Source organism: Pangasianodon hypophthalmus, chromosome 12 (assembly GCF_027358585.1).
Source record: "Pangasianodon hypophthalmus isolate fPanHyp1 chromosome 12, fPanHyp1.pri, whole genome shotgun sequence".
In the NCBI taxonomy this organism is placed as follows: domain Eukaryota; kingdom Metazoa; phylum Chordata; class Actinopteri; order Siluriformes; family Pangasiidae; genus Pangasianodon; species Pangasianodon hypophthalmus.
The window spans coordinates 12,799,362-12,824,294 of record NC_069721.1 but is presented as its reverse complement, the minus strand read 5'-3'; the positions used below and the strand labels follow the sequence as shown (position 1 = coordinate 12,824,294).

Below are 24,933 nucleotides of genomic sequence, written 5' to 3'. Positions count from 1 at the left end.
GCCGCAATGTATAACTGCCCTTTTCTAATTTGGCCACTCTTCTCCGAAGTCTGTTTGCTCTAGAGATGCTTTGGCCCTAATGGAGTGTTAACTTTCCCTGGCATTCCCACTGGATCTGTGACTGTGCCAAGTGCCTAATGAAATGAATGAGCTCTTTTAAAGGTTTGGCCATAGGCTATTGTTACATTATTCATCCACTAGCTCAGGGTGACTTACATTTGGAACATGAATCCATTTATGTGTTGGGATGTTTTGTTTTTTGGGCTTGGTATTTACCCAGGCAATTTAGCACCCTGCCTCATGGGATGCTGTGCCAGTGCTCTCGTTGACATCCTGCTTGTCAGTGTGGTGATGCTGAATTAGTGGTGCTGCTGTTCTCAATGTTGATATCGTGGTGGTGTGTGCTGTAAAACATCTTAACCGTCTCATTTGAACCAGCGAGGAACCTCACCCCAACACCCCAAACCTTGCACTGGGAAGATCGAACAACATCGCACAAACATGGCAATTACTGTCAGCCGTAACCTTGAGTTAGCTAAAGGGGTTTGGACTTTCTTCCTCTCTTCTGTAGTCAATGGAAATCTAATCCAGGCCATCAGTCATTTTTAAAGCTACCTTCCAGCTATGAACAGACAGATTGCAGTCCATTAAAACAGGAGGAATTAGAAGCTTTTATAGTGTAGTGTCACTTGTTCTCTATCTGATCCTGGTATAACAGTGATACACTAGACCACAAGCCCACAGGAGGGAATTCAAACGTACAGGTAATCTAGCTGAGGGTTGGGTGTCTTTGAATTGCACTTAATGCCAGAAATGTAACAAGTCCCTAGCTCAGGGATGGAAGACTGTATCAGGTCTTCATGTTCTCTTTAGGCAGATACGACACTTCTTCACTATGACACTGTTTCATGTATTAGACCAAATGTTTTCAGTGATGCATATGTCCAAACTGAACCTTTTTTTTTTTTTTTTGACCCATTACAGATTGCCTTCTCGCAGCACAACAGCATCATGGACCTGGTGCAGTTCTTTGTGACATTTTTCAGGTGAGTCAGGTTTTTTTTTTTTTTTTTTTTTTTCTTTTCCTTTTTTCTTCCCCCCCCCTCCCTCGCCTTCAGGAGCCATTCTGTTTGGCAATGATGAGGGCAGGGCAAAGTCTTAGGTCTGTTAATTTGTTAAATCAATCTGGAATGAATCAGCAGCCTGCCTTAACTAATTTCCTCAGCGTCTTGAGACGCCTCATGACCTGTTCTTTTTGGATTAGCAGGTAGGTGCTAAAGCAGTTGGCTGAGACTTGTGACTGGTGTCCTCAGCACTCTAGCATATCGCGTCCACTAGTCTAAGGCTACGTTTACACGACAACGATGTAGTCAAAACTGGAAAAGTTTTTCTCTTGCGTTTTCAAAAAGTTTCACGTATACACGACAACGTTTTCAAAACGATTCGCGTTTACACATGTCCGCGATAACGGCCAAAAACGCTGTATTACGTATGCCAGGCCAGTAGTTGGCGCTGTCACCTTGTTAGTTGGTTGTAATATTGCAGTAAATCCACATTTTGCTGAAGAAGCGTTAGCAAACTCTTGAGCAGCAACAACACTACCATGTACTCCGCCATTGTTGTGTATGTTTGTTCGCGCTAGCCTTTACAATGGACATGTACTGCGCATGTCTACATACCTAACACGTACTACGCACTCGCATGACGTCACCGTATTCAAAGATTCCCGTATTGGGTGTTTACATGGAGACGATAATGGCTGCGTTTTCAAAAACTTGCACTTTGAAACCCGTTTTCAAAAATATGCATTTTCAGTCCCCAAAACGCTGTTGTCGTGTAAACGAACAGGCAAAATGCATAAAAAGTTTCCCGTTTTTGGCTGAAAAGGTGTAAACGGCCCCTAACATTTAAAGTGTGTCCAAAACAAACAAGGACTCTGTGTGGATAAGATTTAAAATTGTGTGTCTGCGGGCTGAAATGAAAATACAGTTAAGTAAGGAATAAATGACAGGTGTGTTATAGGAAAACAATCAGTGACGTGGTGTTGTGATGTGACAACCCCAAGGTTGATTACTTTCCTGTAATAGCACCTCCCAATGTGTTTTATTCCTCTTACACTCTGCTCACACTAGCAAGAGACAAGTCCCTCATGCTGCTTGTAGTTTGTCTCATGTGGGTGTGTAGCATCCTTCTACTGTTGTTGATTGTTCTCAGGTAACAAAATGACATGTGAGATGAAATGAAACCACAAAATGAGATGAAACCGTGGTTATAAGTTTTTCTTCCGTTTTTGTGTGTCAGACAGTAAATGGAACCTAATTGCTGATAGGAAATGAAGTTGTGATTGTGAATCTAAAAAACAAAAAAAAAAACCACATCTGATTGAGGGTCTGAGAAAACGTCGGACCAAAAGCACCCGAGGTCCAAAGAATCATTCGAACCAGTTGTTTGGTTTGTCGCTTAACTGCGTCACCTTTAATTTGCATAGATTTTAGAAAGCCTCAAATCAAATGTCACTTGCCACACTGGTGTTTTGTTGCTTGGAGCTGAAATCACATTTGTACTTAGAAAATAAATGATCATCTGTTGTTTCGCCACTTGCTAAAGTGAATCTGGGGTTATACCACAGCAATTCACAATGAAAAAAAACACATTTTTTTTTAATTACTATTATTAAAGAACAACACGTCATGCTTTTTGTCAGTTCATTGCTACATTTTCTGTTGTGAAACGTCTGTGAAACCGGTTAGTTTCTTTTATCACTTATGTTGTAGCAGCTATTTCTCTTGAAGTTAATCAGACAGCCAAATGCAGCCTGTCACATAACTGTGAAACCACAAAGCACAAAGTCCCCTGTTCTGAAGACTCTCTCTATAGCAGAAAAGCTAAAGGAGCAGTTTTACCTCCAAGCACTACAACTGAATGAAGTCTTCTTTCATACATGTTAAGTAACGGTTCTATGTATTTAGTTGTTACATAAATGATACTTTAAAAGAAAGTATTTATTGTTAGGCTTAAATTATTCAAGCGTCTGCCATACAAGTTCCTGTGAATGAGCTGTTGCTATAGAAATCATAACGTAGTAGAGTGAGTGCATTAATATAAACCTGTGATATGCCTTGCAGCTGACACTACGTTAAAGCTGTGCAGGTATCGAAAATGAATCAACAAACACAAGACTATTATTTACCTCCTACTGCCACTGCTGTCCCTCTGTGTTTTATCTTTCAGATATCTTTTGTCTGTCTTTACATAAACTGTGTGAAACAATCTTGCTTTCGTCTAGCTGTCATGAGTTCCACATTGAAAATGATGTGATTTTAGTCTGAATACTGGATACAGCCGATTCCATTTTCTGTTTCTGTCTCCATCTGCTGTATTTCACATGGGTTGTGTTTCACAGCTTATCAAATAACAATATGGATTGTTTTCATATGAATGAGCTCAGTGGTGGTGCATGTTTGTGTGATACTGTATCCTGGAACTGGAGGGAGTATGGTGGTACAGCAGGTAGCGTTTCCTCCTCTCAGCTCCAGGGTTCCTGGTTCGATCCTGAGCTCGAGTTACTGTCTGTGCAGAGTTTTGCATGTTCTCCATGTGGAGAACCTCAAGGGTTCCTCCATGGCTTCCATGTGAGGTTCCTCAAGGGTTCACCGATTTCCTCCAACATTCCAAAAACATGCCAGTAGATGGATTGGCTACACTAAGTTGCCTGTGTGTGTGTGTGTGTGTGTGTGTGTGTGTGTGTGTGTGTGTGTGTGTGTGGTGCCCTGAGATGGACTGGTGTCCAATCCAGGGTGTATTCCCCCCTTACCCTCAGTGTTCCCAGAATAGGCTCTGGATCCACCACAGTCCTGACCAGTATAAAGCCGTTAATGAAAGCGAGTGAGTGTATACTGGAAGTAGAGACCACATCGCCTAAACACAGAAGATCTTAGCAAAGGAAAAAGAAATATTAGTGCTGATGAGCATGCAGGATTCTCTGGAGTCTGTGTCATCAAAACTTTTTCTGCTCATTATAACACACTGATCTTTGTATTCATTTTTCTTTTAGGCCTACGCAGCGACAGCACAGATAAAAATAGACGAAATTACTTTATAAGATGCCTTTTACAGGCTGACAGATGACCACTTGCATTGTTTCAAAAGTACCTATTACGTATATAAAATGTAATTATTTATTTTTAGTTATTATAATTACCCGCTTAGCAAAAGACAGCACTTGAGCATTAAAAGAGTGCCTCTAATGAAAATGTGCTGTTTTAATTAAGACTCAGACATTTCATAACCTGAAATTAGCCAGTGTTTAACAGGACCGCGAGTGTACGCCATTTTCCTGTCGGAATGGCTTTTTAAAAGTCACTTTGTCATTACTGTTAGTTAATGCATTAGTTCAGTTTCTAGAATCCATTTGCTGTGTTTGTTACTCAGCTTGTGTTGTTGAGGTTTCTTAGTTCAAGAGCACTTTCCTAGCAGGGTGAAGGAGTACGAGATGTGCTGCTGCAGCCTTTTTCTTTTTCTTGTTTCTCTTTTCTTACATAGAAAACTGCTCTTACCCAGCGTTGCCCTGCATAGCTTTGTACCGCTGCCTCTGGCATTTCTAGTATTAAATCTTTTTTTCTTACGTGCTCATATGCAGTGTGTGGTTATGCTTCACCACTCCACTGCCGCAGTAACTGATGTTCTCTGTGCAGTTCTACTCCCATGACACAAAAGCTGAAGGCGATGAAGGTTTTGAGGAGTGGAGATCTCTGCTTTTAGCCTAGTCTCTAATCATCTTCTGCCCACCTCCATTGGCCTGGAATGAATAGTGGTGTTCAGACAGCTCACACAAACATGCAGTTTTGTAGCTACGTGGAAATAAAGTACATGGGTCTACTTCTGAGAACTGGAAGATGGCAGATTATTTCTTCATATTTTATTTCTCTTAAACTGAGACTGTGAAACTATTTTTGCAATTAAATGAACTCTTGACTGCACACCAGAATGTCCATATTTTTGTGCTATAATATAATTCATCTATAATATAATTCATATAAAATCCTTTACTTATTCCCATAAAGCATTCTAATTTCATCCCTAAAACAAGGATATAATGAACCTCTATTAGTAAAGGTTTATGACTGTGTAGGGAATTAAAAATGTTCTATTTTGCCTGGGAGTGGAAAAGGCTAAATAGATATTTCTTGGAGGATGCAAATTTGTGTCAAGATTCAGAGAAGGGGTTTATGGGTGAAGCGAGGCTGCAGAAGTGAAAATGGAGGACACTGCAAGATCCATCCATCCATTTTCTGTACCGCTTATCCTACACAGGGTCACGGGGGAGCCTGGAGCCTATCACAGGGAACTCGGGGCACAAGGTGGGGGACGCCCTCGACAGGGTGCCAACTCATCGCAGGGCACACACACTCACATTCACACACTATGGACAGTTTGGAAATGCCAGTCAGCCTACAACGCATGTCTTTGGACTAGGAAACCGGAGTACACGGAGAAAACCCCCAAAGCACGGGGAGAACACGCAAGCTCCGCACACACAGGGCAGAGGCGGGATTCGGACCCTGGAGATGTGAGGCAAGAGTGCTAACCATGAAGATACAGAGACGCATAGCAGTTCACTCCTGGCATCATGAACACGTCTTCAGTGAGCACTTATGATCATACATCGTTTCCGCTGGAGGAATGCTGTCACACATTCATTACATCAGTTTTCTGCTCTGCGTATTTTCAGGCAGAAATGTCCTGAGAATCATATCTCGTGTACCTTCACAGGCTGTTTCAAAAGATTTAATCGCATGGTCTGCTAACGAAACTTAGAAATGAGTGAGAGATGAGACGACGGCTGAAGCTATTAAAAGCATCTGTTTTCGTCTCTGCTTATCGTCTTTATTCATTAGCCTAGCGTCTGAGATCTCTACCCTTCAGCGCAATTTCCAAACTGTCTCGCAATGATTACGTATTTTCTGGCTATGGCAATGACGCAGTCGATTAGTTGGTGCTTCGTTGCATCGAGACACATTCTCGTTCACACTGCACATGTGATGTGCCCGTATATCCCAGACCACCTCCGAATGTGGTTTGAGTGATGAGATCACAATGCGTCTTCGAGACGCATTCGACCCCGTTCACACCTGTACTTAGTGCTGTCCCCTTATGATCCAGTCACGCAGAAGGCATGTTGATGCCAGGTGTGAACAAGGCCTTATGATCTTTGGATTAAATTCACCTCGTTCACATCAAGTGACTGGTTAAATAGGCTAATAACTATAAGAACTCAATCATAAATATAATGACTTTGATAATAGTGCATTGTAATTTCTACCACTGTAATATAAAAAATGATAGACCGCATGGCTAAGTATAACACTTGACTTTCTGTCAGTTGCTGTTGCTCCTCTGCTGCTCATGTTTGTGGACATGTTTGTGATCTGGACTATTCTGGCACTTCCCTGAATGTTTCTAGATCAATAAAACATGAAAATGTAACTGCACTTAGCCCTGTTTCCAAACTATTTCCCCAGAGGTGGCCAGGTTTCCCTTTCTGCAACTGCTACGTCGTCCTCAAACTGGTTTACACTCTCCCCATCCCTCGTGTGATGCAGTTCCCCCCGATTCTCTCACATCCGCAGCAGTAAGGAGGGAGAGAACCTTTTAATTGCTGTGTTTCTTTTATTAATTCTGATTCCAGGTGGAACTGTAAAGGGGATTAAATCCTGTTTGCTGTCTAAAAAGAGGAGGATGAAAAGGGACAGATCTAAAGAGGGATTTCTCTCGCACCGCTACTTAATTGAGCCATTCAAGTTTCCTTTCTTTTTCTTCGTCTCCAGTTCAGCATTATCTTCAAACGAGCCCAAGATGACGTGCGTTTGAACGCATTAAAGGGATTTCATCATTTGAGCTCCTTTTTTTCCCCTCCCTGTACAGCCCATGAATTAATTTCACTAAGAGATGTTTACGAATGCTCACATATCTCCACAAATACAGATGCCAAAAACCAATTTGTCTGCGGTTCTCAGCTTCACTGTTGGCATGCTTTTGAGGCGTTGCTTTTTGAAGCGCATCACTTGGCTTAACTGTTGACTGAGACCTTCAGGATGCTCTGCTTGATCTGGGGCACCTAGTGGGGCACATTTGTAATACAAGGTTATTGCTGGGACATTTCATATTATGATGAATTTACAATAGTCAAGACTTTTTACTGTTTCTTTGCATAGTTTCATGTTCATTTGTGAAAATGGGTTATTCCAAAGTCTAAACACCTTTCATAGCCCTTTATATCCTGTGGTTTATTAGCAACAGTTTTTCGTTTATTTGTTCTCGTGTTTGCATCATGTACTTGACCAAAATGGCAATTATTCAAAAAGTAGCTTTGAATTTGATGGAAACAAACTGATAAAAAAAATGGCCACAATTTATGGATTTCTGCTCTTCACAATGACTGTAGCCATCTTTGTTTTTATTGGTATCATTCTGATCTTTACAACGCAACTGACCCATTTTATAATATAGCTAGATCTAGAATGATCTTTCAAATAAAAAGGGAAAAAGCCTTTTGTTTCTGCAATGTAAGGTGCTAAACTTGTGATAAATCTTATGATGCAGTCTATGACCAAGGGTTTGTGTACACCTGACTATCACACCCATGTGAGCCTTCCTGAAATTTGATTTTGCAACAAAGTTGAAAGGACATAATTGTATAGAATGTATTTGTATGCTGTAACATTACAATTTCCAATCACTACATACGTATAGTAGTCAGACTTCTAGCGTTGGTACGTTCATCACTAGATGTGGGAAAGAACTGCCGACATTGAAGATGGCCACAGAGCGTTTGCAAACATATGAAATGATCTCATTTACTCACTACTAACTGCTTTAAAAATTTTAAACACAGACTTCTGTGAGCCAAATAGTTCGCAACCCTCAGCATTCTGAAGCCTGTGGCCAGAAAAGTGTTCAAAAGATATCAGTGGATGTGGGCGGAGCATCTGAGGCTGAGACTGATGTGTGGGAAACTCAGATTATTTTTACTTTTGTATATCTATTCATGAAATATGAATGTGATTGGTGACTCTTTCATATCGTCACGTAGAAGAGATGTTTTAAAGCAGGGATTCGTTTCGTTAGTCATCTCATAAATAATATTGTTCACTCGTAGCTCTGAGGAAAATTCAGAATTCTAACGCATGAATTAGCAGAAACCCATATTTGCAGCATCTTGTGAGAGGCTGTTGTTAAAATTCAGCTTAAGTGGATATTGTTTTATTATGGGCATGGTGTGTGCCAGAAATATCCACTACATTTATCTAATATTGAGTGTTTGTCTTTTTTTTTTTTTTTTTTTTTCCTTAGCTGTTTTCTCTCGTTGTTGCTGGTGGCTGCAGTGGTGTGGAAGATCAAACAGACCTGCTGGGCCTCAAGACGGAGAGAGGTACATTATTTATCTTTCACATATCCTTTTCATACATATCACGTTCATAACTATAGTCACGAAGTATGGTGGAGGAAAAACATGCCATCATGTCAAATGCATTCTCAACGTTGCAGTAAAGTCATTCACTGTAAAGCTTGTGTACGGAATGCTCATCATCCTAATTAGAGGTTCTGGTGAACCAGTTAGCTTTGACAGTACATATCAAAAGCAGAGATGACTGAGAGGGAGGACAGCAGACGTGTGCTTTCTTTAAGAGGCGTTCCTGTGGTTACAAGGTGAAGCTCAGCTAAAATATTTTACCTTTGCAGTAGTCAACGTCCTGATGTTTGATCCGCTAATTACTATCATAGCCCATGGCGCTGTGTTTGTCCATTTTGTAGGCTGGAGCTGATATTGGTAATCAGGGAGGTTGATCTGTTTTGCTCTTTTGCTAATTGACATGTGAAGATAAACATGACTGATGACTGCAGTGATCCAGAACCATATTCATCTAAAGAATTAAAGCCAATAAGGCCTAATGTGGGCAGATGGGCTTCAGCTATTAGCATTCCACTCGCTTTAACACTCCACTTCCCCTGTTCAGATCATCTGTTTGTTTCTGCCCTCCAGCATCCTCGAAAAAAAAAAATCTTTTAATTTGAAATGATTGAAAAGCTTTAAGGAGAGACACTCTGGGAAAATGCTTGCTTCCAAAGGTTTATTTTCTTTCTCTCTGTTTGTCTAAGTTGTGATCAAGAAAGACTCAAGATGAAGTGTCCATCATTTTTCATTTTCCCATGAATCACTCATCAAGGTCAGGCCGGTCATTCAGCCTTTGCAAATTGCAGTAGTGTTTTAGTGCAGATCCATTATGTTTTTATTTTTCTCTCTGCTGCTCACCAGCAGTTATTTATGGCCTTGTTCTTTAGCGCGTGGTTAATACTTGGCCACAGCGACTTTCTGCCGTCTCCTCTTGGCCCTCTGTTGCGCCTCGTTTGTCTCGGCTGCTGTCTGACAAAATAAGATGCGTGATGCAAGAGGAGAATGTGTTTAGAACTTTCTTTATGCAAAGGTTCTCCCGATAATGGTTCAGTCTGTGAGTTCAAACAGTTGTAACAATGCAGAGCGACACTCAGGGCCAACCTGGGAGTTTATTCAGAGGACATCTTGCCTATAAACACAGGAAGTGACTTATTATTGTCAATCCGTTGCGGTTAGCAGTTACATTACTGAGAATCCAGCCATAGCCTCACATCAAGGTGGCTTTAATTAATCTCTCACATTTTTCATTCAGTGTATTTTATTGACTGACACATTTTTGACTAAAAATAAAGTAGGTTGTTTACTTAAAAAATATTCCTTCTGCAGTTTTGTTTTGATTTAAATTCTGCAGAAACCCAGTATAGTTACAGGTATTAACTGTAGGTAGTGCTTTTTTTTTTGTTGTGTTTTTTTTTTTTTTAAAGCAGTAATTCCAATAATATTTAGGCTAATTTATTTTTAAAGTTGTGTGAAAAGTCTGCAGGGTTCCCATTTCATTCTCCACACCTGGAAACAATTTGGTAAAAAATAAATTATATAGTAGGATTTAGGAACCCTAACCCTAGGATTTTTTTTCACTGGCACATCAAGGAAAATTATTTGATGTATCAAATGTATTCACAAAAAAATAATTGCAGTTATAAATTGTTTTCCTTTCTTCTTCTTTTTCTTTTTTTTTCGGTAAATACACGTGTTACCCCTGGATCTTACTTAAAAACTAATCTGAATAATATCCTGTTCTTTTGTCTCCTTTTTTAATCTGAGCATGTGTGCAGCATTCCATCCATCTTTCCTTCTGCTCTATTTTGCACGTACACAGAGCATAACAGTCTTATTTAACTAATTACACTGATTAAAACATGTTTTTGGATGGCTTAGTCGTGCTGCGTTTGTTCTACCTTCGGCTGTGTTGTGTTTTATTGTGTTATATTGTGTGTAGTTCTGAAATAATACATTTGTTAACTGGTTTTAATTGAACAGAGAGATGTACACTTGAGTGATGTGTATCAGTTAGGTTTAGTATAGTGAGTGCTGTGTGCTGTGTATACGTCAGAAGTAGAGCTGGATTTTCACGATTAATTCACTTCATTCGAAGTAATGTTCTAACACGAATCTCAGAATGTTCTAATCGAGATTGTTGTTTACATGCATGTAAACTACATATATGTATTTCATATTTACAGTCTTTAAATTTTAAAAATCAACAAATAATGTTCAAAATTTCAAACCAGTATAAAGGCAAAAACACAGCCTTCTTAACTTGACAAACGCCTCCTGCAGCCTGTGATACTCTCAAACTCTGCGTGCCTTGACGACAAAACCTCACCAAGATAAACAGGCAGAGGAATGAGCACACAGCTAAGAAAGGTCATGCGTACAAGTTCATGTAAAATATAATACTGCATTCGACTTGGCAGCTCATAAGTGGTAATCCGCTGGTTGGAATTACATCATTTTCCACCTCGACACGTTCAGCAGACGAAGTGTAAAAAACGGACGTCTCCATGTTCTTCATGTCTTTTGCTAGCATCAAGTTAGACATCTAACTACAATGAGTATAAACAATGAGTTTTAGATTTATCAAAGGCATAAAAGTCTGTATGTTGATGGATCAAAAGCAGATACTTACGTACAGCATAACTCATTTAAAGCTACTGTGTTGACTGCTGATGCTGTGAGCAGCCAGGTTGATTTGACGTCACTCTGTAAACAGAGAAGGAACTGAAAGGAGTCGAAAAGACTACCCTAAACTGACGAGTAGGAATTTCAAGTTGAGGGGATGTTCTCTTTGGCTTTTACTGGCTGGAGGTTGGGAAATACAAGTTGCTACATCGAGTCGAACTCAGCATTAGCTGAAACATTTTCTAGCTCTGTTCCATATGACAAGAAGAGCCCGGGGGAAAGACATCATTCATGTGCTGGCATTTCATATTGCCAAAGACATTGTGCCCATTTACTCAGTCAAGAAGAAGGGTTCATTAAGTTGTGAAAAATTTGTAAAAGCACCATCTATAGCAAATACTGCAAAAAATGCTTTATTTAAATATCCTTTATTTAAATATCCTTTATTTAAAAGAACGATTGTTAGAGCTGTTTGCTATAGATGGTGCTGTTTGTATTTTTGCACATCTGCATTTTCCATTCAAAAAAAAAAATTTTTTTTTTATTGTTTGAAATAACTTGCATAATTTTTTAACTGCATTATGTAAGAACTAAAAAAATCTAAATCACAACCGAGAATAGTCCAGAAATTTGAAGAAAAAAAAAAAAATTAGTCAGAAGCGAACTCTGCTTCCTTCAGATATAGAGTATTGCAGTTTGTTTATTTATGTATTTATTAGTATCAGTTTGAAATTGCCTGAAATTTCGCTTCGACTGTAGGTTCTTCATAGCTCTGTGGGTTTTAGGAAGCTCACTGACGGCTGTTTTGTTCGGCAACTCCAGTTTGTTGCTTTAGGCTTTTCACTGTGAATAGGATTTACCTCTGGTTTTCTTGCGGGGTAGCCTCTGTGATAGTTTGATGTCCTTGCCTGACACTGAGCTGACACTCTTCCAGGAGATGAGTTAGTTCTTTTTTTTATGGTGTATAGCTCTAAAGCCCAGTCAGAATGAATCTGCAGTGTGGCGAGCTTAACAAGCTCTGTCTAAAGGAAAACGCAATATATCCGAATAGCATTTGTTTGTGATTGCTTTGTCCTGCTGTCAAATTTAAAGTAGTTATGGGGGTTTACCTCCTTTGAACAGGCAGGGAATCAACATTGTATTTTTTTATTATGCTAATAACGTAATAATTTTTTACTGAGTTGCACTCTTATGTGTCTGTGAAAGATCATTATTTTGCTGCTTTGAATCATCGATCGTCTGTAAATGAGGCAACTGTTGTCTTTGTTGGCCAAATTTTCATTTTACCTTCTTAGAAAGTGACATCTTAATAGCATGGTTTGTTATAGCAACATTTCAGGGAAAAGGAAAGACAGCCAAAATGATGTGCCATTAAAAGGCTTTATCTTTGCTCTTCAAAGTGCAGACTTGAGGTTTTTTTTTTTGTTGTTTTTTTTACTTTTTATTTGAAGCAGTATTATTCTTTGTATTTGCTGATTTTTTTTTTCCCCCCCTGAAATGACCAACAGTCCTAAAACATAACGATTACATAAGAAAATTAATCGTATACCTTGAATAATGTGTTATTATAGAATAAATGTAATAGCTTTAAGCATGAAATGACTGAGCATCAGCAATTGCTAAACAACAAAACTACAAAAAAAAAGTTCAACTTTCTTTGTGAAAACTAGCACATCCAAGCTATTTATTTCACATTCACCTTCCTGGAGACTAGACCTAGACCTGTGAGTAGAAAAAAAGCTTGCTCTGCTGGCACAAGGGTCACAGGAACAGACAAATATCACTGAGTATCAGTGAGGCATTCAGCTTTCTGTACCCTTTCTCATTTCCCTTTTGCCACAGGATCTTGTCCTATCGTGATGCATGGCTCGTTGAAGAAGCTCTAGACTGTTGTGTAGTGAACAAACATCAGTGGTACCATAAGCTGGCACTGACCTCACCTGCAAGTCTTTGGTCAGTGTTGCAGTGCTCAGTGGCATCTGTACTTTCTGGAACAGACTGACAGAGCTGTATTAGTTTCTCTCTTACTCTCTGTCAGATTGAAAATGCTTGCACCTTGGGTCACGTTTTCAGCATCTTACAGGACAAGTGTGAATATCTGCCTTTTCAGAGATTCTGCTCCAGGGGTTTTGAAGCCAGACACACACTGGCTCTGTAGTTAGGTGTCAGGTGATGAGGCTATTTGTGATAGGATACACTTTTGAAATGTCTCACTGCACAGCATAGTAATGCAATGCATCAAAGACTAAAGCTATGGAGTGAAATGTTCAGCAGTTTGAGATCGCTCCCTTGTTAAAGCAAGTGTCCTTTTTGTCTATCAGCTCAGAATTAGTTTGTGTCCTGGTAGATTTATTTGCGGATGTTGTTAAATTCTGGTTTCAGAGCAGATAGATCCATGGTTCTGAAAGAGGGGTATGTGAAGAGTAGCCAGGTGATCCACAATTTTTTTTGTTCCAGTGGTAGAAATTAACCCACCATTATCAATATTATTATGTTTTAGGGGTCAGTTTAAATGAAATGATAATTTAGTCAAATGATATGAGCCTAATATTTGAATACTTGCTTTATGGTTTATAAAATAAATCTCTATTGATGGGATTGGTGGATTCTGTTAAACAGTTAAAGGGGTCCCTTAGTGTATCTGCAGCATACAGAGTTTTATTCAATAACTTATGTGAGCTTATGTTCATAAAAACATAAAAAAGTCAACAGATACAAAAAATAGAAGCGTTACAAAAACAGTCAGTGACTGGGTGTTAGAAATGCTGTGTGGAAATGGAGAAAACATTTGGTTTGGTAGTAGAAGTAGTGATGAAAATTAAATAAATTAGATTTTCTTTGGGCTATTGTATCATATTGCTACTGGCCATTGTGACTACACTGAGTATTGATATACTGTTTGTCTTTTCTGTGAAACTGTGCTTTTATAATACTGCACAGTGACATTCCTCTTAACTGAAGTACAGAACTCATCATTGGTAAGGCTGAATAGCTAGACTTCAAACATGCATTGTTGTAAACATGACCTTCCAGAGGTGAGGCTGCAGCTATGGGTGAGTGAGTGACCTGTGTGAGCCGGGTGCTGCCGGTTGTTTGGACGTTGCTGTGAGCACAGATGGTAGCGTGGCCCTTTCAAGCGAGTTGAGAGACGTCTGCGCTAAATGTCACCTCGGAACAGGAGGAGTGACTGTGGAACAGCCAGAAGGGCCACTGACATTTCACTACATGATATATGTATGGCAAACACACTTCCTTGTGTAGGATGCTTTAAGCACATGGCCGATTCAATATAGGCTCATTTTACACCATCAGTGCGTAGGTGCACACTGCATAAATGCACTAATTACCCTACATATTAAAGACTTGCTTACGGTAGCACAGCCATTTCACAGCAGTGTGTCTGAGAGGTACAGTAATAGCTCTTTTCCACCGGATGTCACAACATGGCTCTGCTCATCCATGGCCAGGATATATGGGTGGAGCTAAAAATAGTGCAGACTATTGACTGGTAAAATGTAATCATCACAGAATCTTCCTGATTAATGTCTCTGGCTGGAATTGCTTTTCTGCTGGAAAACAGCCATTTTGCATAGTATACTGAAGTCTCTTTTTATATGACTTTTTTTGGGGGGACTTAAATTTGCCGTGTTAGCTCTTAGTGTTCAGATTCAGATTCAGTGAAGACAATAACACTTTTCTACTCTGCAGCCAAATACGAAAACACTTTTCTACTCTGCAGCCAAACCCACTCTCTGCTGCAGTCCTACTGGATTTAAGTTAAATGTTGTAGCTTGCAAATGTACTTAATTTAAAAATCAATTAGTTAATTGTAATTAATAGTAAATCAATTAGAACAAGCTAAAAATCACATGGTCCATGACGCCCCGATTGATTAATACGAAAGACCAGTTCACATCGGGCATGTTATGTGAACACCTCATTCAATTCCATTAAAAAAAAAAAAAACGTTTCAGTCTGGGGAGGTGACGCTTATTCTGTAAGTAGGCTGCTCATTTTGGATTCGATATCAGCAAATCTCAGATAACATGTACTTGGTCTGGGGGGGGAAAAAATGGTATCGATGCACCCCATGTGCATTTCATTCAGTTCCATCGCTTTATCTGCATGAAGAATGCACTGGTCCTGGATCAATTAAAAAAAAAAAAACACACACACACAATGTAGTAGTAAAGTTGGGAGGAAAAACTGTAAAGGGCATGCATTACTTTTTCTAGGCCATACTAGTCTGAAAAATGAGGCACCCAAGTTTCTTGGGCAAAAGCCTATCTTTAAGATAGGACTATACATTATTAGAGACTCTCAAGGACATCAGGAAACCTCAGGCCAAGAAAACCAAGCGTTCTCTCCCAGTATTAAATAAATCTCTCCTTGCATTTGAAAGTTAGTGTGGATGTCTTTGTTCTGATGTGATGGGTTTGAGAACACAGATATGCATGAGAAAATGAGAAAACCACAAAACCCACATGCAGCATGCAGTCAAAAGTTTTATTTTTTCCTTCAATTGTTTAATATTCAGGATTCAAGAGTTTGTCACATGCACAGTAAAGAGGCAGTTACACTGTACAATGAAAATCTTACTCTGCATTCCCTCCAATAACCATCAATACTGTACAGAATGTGTATATATATGTAAACTATATTATGAGTATGATTAGTACAAGTACTAATGTAAAAAGTAGGTAGTACTGTAGTGCAATAATAAAGACAGTGGGAGTGAACATGTCCAGTAAAAGAGACATTGGGCAACAGGTTGTATAAATATAGTGCAAATATAGACCAGTGGTACAAGATGTTATGTCCTTATGTGCCAGACACCACGGTCAAAATGTGCATTGTGACATTCAGACGTACACAGAAATCATCTTATTTTGAGACATTTTGTTATTTTATTATAACATGCTTTGTTATTTTGAGATGCTTGTGCAGACTTGATCCTCATAGAGTCCCAGGTGGACACAGTGAAGACATTCACAGATAGAGACGGGATGCTATAGGAGCAAAGCTGTGGCTCTGCAACAGCCCCATCTTCGCTGTTCTGATCAGGCAGTAAAATGTTCCTGCACTAATGAGAGTCGCACATATGGCCGTGTCCAAGTGCTATGAGTCACTTCATCCATTCATTCAGCGCACAGTCACCAGGGAGCATTTATGACAAATGCTCTTACTGGGTTTTAAAATTTGGCCTCAAGGCTCTTGCACTTGACTCACTCGGTTCCTTAATGCAAAAGTCCACACAAACTAAGCCAGGCTCCTGAATGGCAGGGGTTGGTCAGGGTGCGGTGTAACAAATCAATGTGGCGCATATACACTGGCGTGGTAACACTACCGGATCAATATCAAATACAATTCTGCACCAATGAGATTGACCTGTCCTCTCTGACAGTCAGCAGTTTCTTTTTCTTTTCTTTTTTTTTTTTTTTTTTTTGAATAACCGACTGAGCCCATTTTGTAATCAATCTGCCAGATTCATTGCCAGAAGACCTAATTAGAACATTGGCGTTTATGTAGTGTATTTTTCAGTTCCGCACATACTTCTTCTAGTAGATTACTTTAGTGAGACTACGTCTGAAGGATCTTGTTCTTGTTTTTTTAAAAAAAAAAATAGCCTCGTTCCATCCTAGAATTCACTCACACACCAGTTTCATCAAGTCCGAATGACTTTCCATGTACATCAGTTCTCAGTGGACTGATTCTTGCTTTGGCTGCTGTACTTTCTACAGTTTAAAACTTGGCTCCAAGACTCTCGCGCCACATTAGGCCCTGCTGTTGGACAAACTTTATAAGGCAAATGTCCAGAACTTGTCTTAAATCCCTGAAGCATTGTAATGTTTCCTTTGCAGGATTTCTTCTCCTTCTAAATCATGAATAAGCCAGCGCTCAGAGATTTGATATAAATAATATCTTCTGTGCAAATACACAGATTTCATGATGGATGTTTTTGTGTTGTAGCACACTTTGTACATACAGTGTTGCTGTCTCACTGCCCCAGGGTCTCGGGGTCGATCCTGAACTTAGGTGACTGTGTGTGTGTGTGTGTGTGTGTGTGTGTGTGTGTGTGTGGATTTCTTTGGGGATCTCTGGTTACCTCCCATCCAGTAGTTGGATTGGCTATGCTAAATTGACCCTAGGTGTGAATGAGTGTGTGAATATATATACATAGTGTTCTTAATGGACCGGCCACTGTGACCCTGACCAGGATGAAGCGCTTACTGAAGATGAATGAATGAATGAATGCACTCACATGTTCGAATATTAATGCCATGTTGCATTTTAATGGTTTTGTGATGCTGATGAAAGAAACCATATTTCATTGAGCTGAAATCATATCTCAGCCAGAGATTGTTATTTCGCTGCTTTGAACCAGGAATGGATAGTTTGTAAATGAGGCATCTGTTATCATTCCTGGCCAATTTTTTTTTTTTTATCTTCATAGAACATAACAACAAAATATTCTGATGTTTTAATAGCTACATATTAAGTATCAGGGAAAGCACAGACACAATCATGTGCTATTAAAAGGCCTTATCTTTTAAGTTCCAAATTTTTGATCAGGTACAATATTCTTGTTTATTTTGCTAATAATTTATATTGACAGCAAAATCATATTATTTGGTCCTATACCTTTATACTTTGGCTAATAACGTGAGGATTAATTAAATCTAACGCAGTTCATTGAGGATGAAAGTGTAATGTGCTTGCTTCCATCAGACTCAGCTTGTCTCAACATATTTCATTACTGTTCATATTTTTGAATTTTTGGTGACTTATAGAAAACCTTTGCTGCTTTCACTTTTGGAAAGGGCAGAGTGTCTGTATAAACTTTTACTATCTGTCACCCTGCAATCTCTTGGATTTATAGTTCTTGTCAACTCTGACAGCACACTTCTAATTCCATAGACCTGTTTTGTGGGCTTAACATGAAGCCCACAGAGCAATCGATGCACGATCAATCTCAATTTCACATCAGTGAAGTCTTCGCACTGTTACCCTCGAGGAAGGTTTTAAATGTGATTCAGCAAATGAATAACAACTCTGAATTGACATGACCCCTACCCTGGCCTGAACTGCACAGTTTTTGTTTATCTGAGTGTTTACCTTTTGGTGTATGTGATGAAGATTAACTTGCCATTGTAACCTTTCACGGTGCTATATGTGAGAGGCAAAATGAGAAAGTAAAAGGGAAAGTAACTGCTACTTCAGGTTTAGATATGAGTTTTCAGCATGTTTTAGTAACGCAGCTGCATTGTGAGATGTGAGGGTCATGGACGTATCAGCTGATTTATCAGTGACGGCCCAACTTTGTCTGATGGATTATTATGGAGAGTTGAAATGCTAAAGGCAATGGGCCTGATGAGTAATAGCAGGTGATGTAGAGAGATGGATAAATTGCAGATGGTGCTTTTTGGCTGTCAACAAAGGCAGGCTGTTGCTGAGAGAGTGTCTATTAGCACAAATGAGTGCATGCCACACTGCTCTCCTAGGGCTCTTTCTCTCTCTCTCTCTCTCTCTCTCTCTCTCTCTCTCTCTCTCTCTCCACTGTCTGTTTCAGTCTTGCTCTTTCTGATTCCCGCTTTCTCTCCCTTTTTATTAAGGAGCCTATTGATGAGTGCAGAGCTGATATAAGATGGTGTGTTATTGATCTCTTATCACAACAGGGAGGAAGTTTGTGCCCTCATCAGGCTCTAGGTTGGATCAAATATCATGAGTGTTTGAGTATCGAACAGCTCATTGGTGGCAGTATTAATGCTTTCCAGGCATACCCCTATCCATTTCCTGGTTTTGTCTCGTTTTTCCCCCCTCTTTCCCTCTCTGTCTGGATCACCAGGGGGGAAACTGGCAAACTATTCATTACAGCAGCTTGATTGTAGCTCACCCTGTGTTTTTGGTCAATTATGGCCAACTCTGTGATTGATAAACCCTTCTCAGGCCCTTTGGTTCTCTGCTCACTCACATGTATTACAGACAGAGGCATCTCTCATTCTGCACTGCAGTGATCTGATCGTACTGTAGGAGAAGCTGTGAAGCATGTTGTGTGTGCATGGCTTTGATAATCACATTATGAACATGTTCTCTCAGTGGGATTGGCCAGAGCAGTGCTTCAATGGTGTTTAATTGAAAAGATAATGAACGATTAATTACTGTGGAGCAGACAGAGCTCATTCAAGATGTTGAGACTGCTTTGTGTGAGGGAGAAGTGTTTCAGTAGTGGTTATATTTGATAACCTGTGGATGGAAGACATACTTATTCCATGAATGAGGGGACATTTAGCCCTTGTAACTCAAAAAAAAGTAACTTATAAATATATATTTGCCACATTGCCAAAATTTTCAGGAATAGTTTGAGAAACATGACAAAGAGTGCAAGGTGTTGACTTGGCCTCCAAATTCCCCAGATCTCTGTCCGATCAAGCATCTGTGGGATGTGGTGAACCTGACTGCCCCTCAGGCCTCCTCACCTGCCATCAGTGTCTGACTTTATTAATGCTTTTGTGGCTGAATGAGCAAATCCACACAGCCACACTCCAAAATCTAGTGGAACGTCTTCCCAGAAGAGTGGAGGTTGCTGGGGGGAAATAAACCAGGGTTTGATTGAAACTGACTAAGGACCCTAATAAAACATGCACTTAACCAATCAAAAAATCTGTTTGCCCATTTCAGGCAGTGATATCTTTTTTTATGTTTCTTTACTGACAGGGTTGTGTTTTTATACATAGAATATTGTTAATTAGAATCCATGCATTGTATGAGGACATTAAAAACATTCTCATTATTTACTTAAAATGTTTTTTAATAATTTTTAAAAAAATTATTTTTAATCTTTAATTTGAATAGCAGATTTGTAATTTCAAAGCAACTTCATTCAATATTTTTCCCCTTCTTCTTCTTCTTCTTCTTCTTCTTCTCATGATCTTCAGAAAATTCAAGTGATGCCACTTCCTGATGAACGCGTCCTGTTTGGAATATTCCAAATATTTCATAGTGGCGGATGTGGTGTGGTTTGAGTGAATATTGTGGGACTCAACTAAAATGTACATGTTTCATAAGCTATAATAGATGACTCATGGAAAACTGTGTGTCAAGCAAGAGATGATGATAATGAGGTGATTTTTGAAGCATTTTAATGGCAGGGACAGACAAAAATGCTCATAGGTTGTTGTGAAGGACACTTTAGTTATGATTATAATGACTCTACCTTTATGTTACGTACATATTTAAATGTAATATAACACATTTGGCACCCCAGTCGAGGAATCAGCTACGTAACCTTGTGTCTTCCTGTTTAATTGCTTGCCATATTGCTTTAATGCAGCTGAAGGAGCGATTTTCCTCACTCTCTTCAGAAGGAGTCGTGCTGCATGTTAAGTGTAGCAAGTTTTGTAGATTGGAGTGTGATTGCTATCTGCTTAAAATGTGTGTTTGTATGATTGATACTGCTGAATGCTAATGCCTCAGCTATTGATACCTTCAGGCAGGCCTGATAAATTGCAGTGGCTTTCAGTGAGCTGGCACTGATTTCTGCCTGCAATGCTCCATACTTCACAGCAAGGACTACACCATTTAACATATTGGTCTCCAAGCAAATTGCTGTTACAGTCAGCTGCTTTGTGCACACCATTGAGCTGTAATGTATTATTGTACTATTTCTTTATGGAAAATGCTGAAAAAAGCACATTCCCTGCCCAGCTAAACGCTCCCCAACAGCTAGTATTTAATTTCTTATTAAGCAGCCAGTAAAAGCTTTTGTTAGTGACGTCCCTTTTGTCTGCAGAACTCCATGTAGGCTGAATGGACATGATTGCTTTTTTTGTGCACAGTGATAAAGCGATCTGTGGGCTTCATTCGTTTTCTCTGCTGCCTGTGTGCATTTGTAAGGTCAGTTGAGTGTGTTTGGGTGTGCATGCGTATCTATGTGTGTGTTTACAACTTGGAGGGATTGATACGAAAGCAGAGGAGTGATTGCAGCACAGATGGCTTTGCACGCTAATCTGTGAAACAATTAGTGCTTACTGTGGCACACCCCTCTTCATCACAAATCCAATAGCAATCAGCCTCGTCCTTGGCACCTAAATCAGCCTGTGTTAAGATATCGATTGGCCGCGAGTAACAATGATGCTGTACTTTGCTGTTCTACACTATCGATTAACCACAGATGATGGAAGCATCACCTGCAAGTCAATCATAACAAAAAGGAGAAAGGCTCAGTGCTTCCAAAAAACTCTGAGACTCCTAACTTATATTTTTCTCTTTGTCTTCTCATTTAATGTTTGTGTGCACTCAGTGTCTACATCCGAGTTTCTTGTGTTTATTATTTTGAGATTTGCAATTAAGGAATGGGGAAATTGTGACAGGTAACTTGTATTATCTTACTCTAAAGCCTGTTTCTTTTGGAGAGAGAGAAAGAGCCTTTTGCTAAAAGCAGTGTATTTTGGACGTGTAGGTGAAGGACATCACCTCGTATCTACAATTTAATTGCTCTCTCTTTGCTCAGATATAGCCTGATTAGTAATGTCTCCTTGGCTGGAAAGATTTGTAGTGCATATTAAAGAAATACTCTACAGCTTTTTAAATGAATTGCTATTCATCACTTCTGTAGTGTATGTGCAAATAACAGAGGCCTGATTACTTGAAACTTACTAAGGGCACTTGTTGAACTCTGGAAATACTGAAATATTTACTATTTGCAAGCACAGTATAAGAAGATTTCAAGAATATCAGTTATTCTGATATTATAAAAGAGACAGACATGAGCAAAGCTGTTTTTATGCACAGTTTATGTACAAGAGTCTTAAGCACCCTGAATTTTTATATTAACTGTCTTGTGTGATTGTTATGTCTACTGCATTAGTGTGTCAGAAGAAAAAAGAAAAATGATTTCCAGAAAAAAGGTTACAGAGAAACATTATATATGGACTATATATTATATACATCTACTTATGGACTATATAAATGAATGGACTACATTTCTCATAAAAAGAACATTTGGGATTTTACCTGCAGAGTCAGAAGAACAGTATTAAGTGCTCAAGCCTGGTACAAGCTACCAGCCAGTTTCCACAGAAAACTGCATGTCCATGTACCTGTGGGAATTCATGCTGTTTTAAACACAAAGCCAAATTATAATTAGATTCTTTTTTTTCTTATTGGTCGTTGTAGTGTTCACTGCTCAATACTATTTTTTATTTTTTGATAATGAAATGAAAAGTATCATTGAATGTATCTTCAAAAAATTCCTCTTTACAGAATTTGCATTTTCTAAGTGCACAATACTATAGCTTTATCCATATTTCTGACAGTGGAACATTACACGATCAAACCCCCCACAGCTAAGTCTTTAAAGTAGTTTCAGCTCTGAAATTATACACATTTAGAGCTTTATGAAATACCTCTACCTGAAGATTTTATCAAATAAATTCTACAAAAATACAGATTGTATAAACATAACTGTTTATTGACTTGCCCAACAACTGCCTTTTAAACTTTCATAATGAGTCTTGAGTAAACAAGTTTTCTTTTCTGTTCTCAGTACAGCGAAATGAGATTGTAGTGATTTGTGATTTGACCATTGGAGATGGTTTAAAGTGTTAGGATTAAATTGGAGAGCTACATTGGATTGGATTAAATTAGGTTAAATTGGAGAGCTACATGTTCCTCAGCAATATTAAATATTAAATTTCGTATTAAGGCCTGAGCTGGTGTGTCAGTAGTGAGTGAGTTACATGGAGAAAGGAAACAGGACACATGAATTAAACCTCAGCGCTGAAGTACAGATGGCCATGGCATCAGTATGATTATGATTACTTGTCATTAGTGTTATGGCAAGAGAAATTATCTGCCTCTGCACACATTTGTTCCAACAGTGCCTCTAAACATTATTATTATTATTATTATCTAAGCTTTCTTATTATAACAAATAAGTTACTCGGCCACATACTACTGTCTGGGCTGGACTAAGACTAGTTTTGTCTCATATTTCTGTCTTTCTTTCCCCTGTCTCACTGCCTCTCCTTTTTTCAATCTCCTCTTTTGACATCCATTGAGCTCATTGTGCGATCTGCTCATTGCCTCTAACCATGAGGTGCTGCTTTGTGTGTCTGTCTGTCTGTCTCTCTCTCTCTCTCTCTCTCTCTCTCTCTCTCTCTCTCTCTCTCTGTGTGTGTGTGTGTGTGTGTGTGTGTGTGTGTGTGTGTGTGTGTGTGTGTGTGTGGAGGCCTGGGAAAATCCTTCACACTTTGAAATTTGTACATTTTCTACTATATAAACCTGAATTGAAATATGTTTCTGTTATGCATGGATCTAAACTACAAGTGATACAAGTACTAGCATTTTAAAAATCTGGTTACATCCGAAAGTGAAAAGGGAGAAATTTGCATTTAAAAAATCCATTCTGATTGGGGCACAGGAGCACTGCGGACATTCTGACAGCTGGTACCTGATTACCAACTGAATGGATTGGCTTATCTCCATTTCACCACAGCACATAGCTATCCAGCAACTTGATCAAAGCCTGGCATTCCCTGTGTGAGGAGATCACACACAGCTAGCAAGGGTTTGGTCATCCGTAGGCAGACTCCCTGTTTTTACTGCCGCATATGTTAAACAGGCTGCTTACCCAGCGTGATCTTTGCAGTAAGATAGCCAAGGCAAGATTAAAAAGTAAATAAAAATAATATGATTTCTTAAATTTCAGGTGTCAAGGGCTTGGGTGTTCTTTTTATGCCTCCACCACTACATGTGTCGTACAAGTGGTTGAATGTGTGTAGGATTTATATGGAATTATCACTGTAACCAGCACATGAACTGACTAGATTTTGGAATTGATCCAAACATGGTCAAGGTCACAGCAAGGTCAAATGCCTGAAATAATGTTGGTCTTTAGATCTGTTTTAGAGAATAATGCAAGATGGGTAAAAGCAGTTTCAGAAATTGTGACTTCTAAGGGTACATAATTAATCATAGTCTCTTTTCTCTACCTATCTCTCCATCTCTCTACTTCACTTTGCCTCACACTTCTAGCAATTGATGAGAGAAAGGCAACAAATGGCAAGCCGTCCCTTTGCTTCCGTTGCCATGGCACTGGAGGCGGAATGTGATCAGGTGGAGCTGCTACAAGGAGGAATAGAGGTAAGTGAGTGTGTGTGTGTGTGTGTGTGTGTGTTTTCTTATGACTAAACCTTATGCTTCTACTGTTCTCAAATGATACAATCCAGTCTGCTTATACAAACACATTAGTCCCATACATATACTTTTATTGATAATACTCCCTCGCTCCGTGTTTTTTCCACGATATAACAGCACTAACACACACTTACACACATCTGAGGACAAGCTAACCTGCTGTACAGCACAGATGCTTGATTCACATGTCAAGCAGCCAGAGAAGTGCCTCTACTCAATCCATTAGCACAAAATGCATTGGCGCTCAGTGTGCATTATGGGCAGGTGAAGGGCATAGCAGGAGCAAAATTGGAGTGAACAACATGCTGTTCAGGCCTTCAGCTGAACGCTGTTAAGCACAGCTCTGTTTTAAACAAACTTCAACTCTGCTCTCGTACATCTCTGATCCTTTTTTAGGCTTCTGAAGCTTCTAACCTGCCCAAACAGACACTTAAGGCCTATAAAATTAGAACTGTTAAAACTGGAAAAATGCTATTTTCTATTTTAAACTAGGTTTTTTTTGGGCTTTTTAACCTCTGATGTTTACCCACTAATGGCATTCAAGCACACTTTCAGCAGATATTTCATTAGAACATGCAGAGTGACGGACTGTGGCTTCAGAGACTTTCTCACTGTGATGAAAACTGAGAACACACACATTTTCCTCTGTAAGAAAGACC

The 24,933-nt window shown here is 39.2% G+C and overlaps 1 protein-coding gene across 1 annotated transcript in view; it reads left to right on the top strand.

Annotated features, from left to right (window-relative positions):
• atrnl1b (attractin-like 1b) overlaps positions 1-24,933 on the top strand; it is a 100,040-nt gene that overhangs the window by 57,737 nt on the left and 17,370 nt on the right. Inside the window, exons 25-27 of the mRNA XM_034309299.2 lie at positions 985-1,046; positions 8,353-8,431; positions 24,113-24,220. Coding sequence (XP_034165190.2) covers positions 985-1,046; positions 8,353-8,431; positions 24,113-24,220 — 249 coding nt within the window. The remainder of the gene's footprint in view (positions 1-984; positions 1,047-8,352; positions 8,432-24,112; positions 24,221-24,933) is intronic.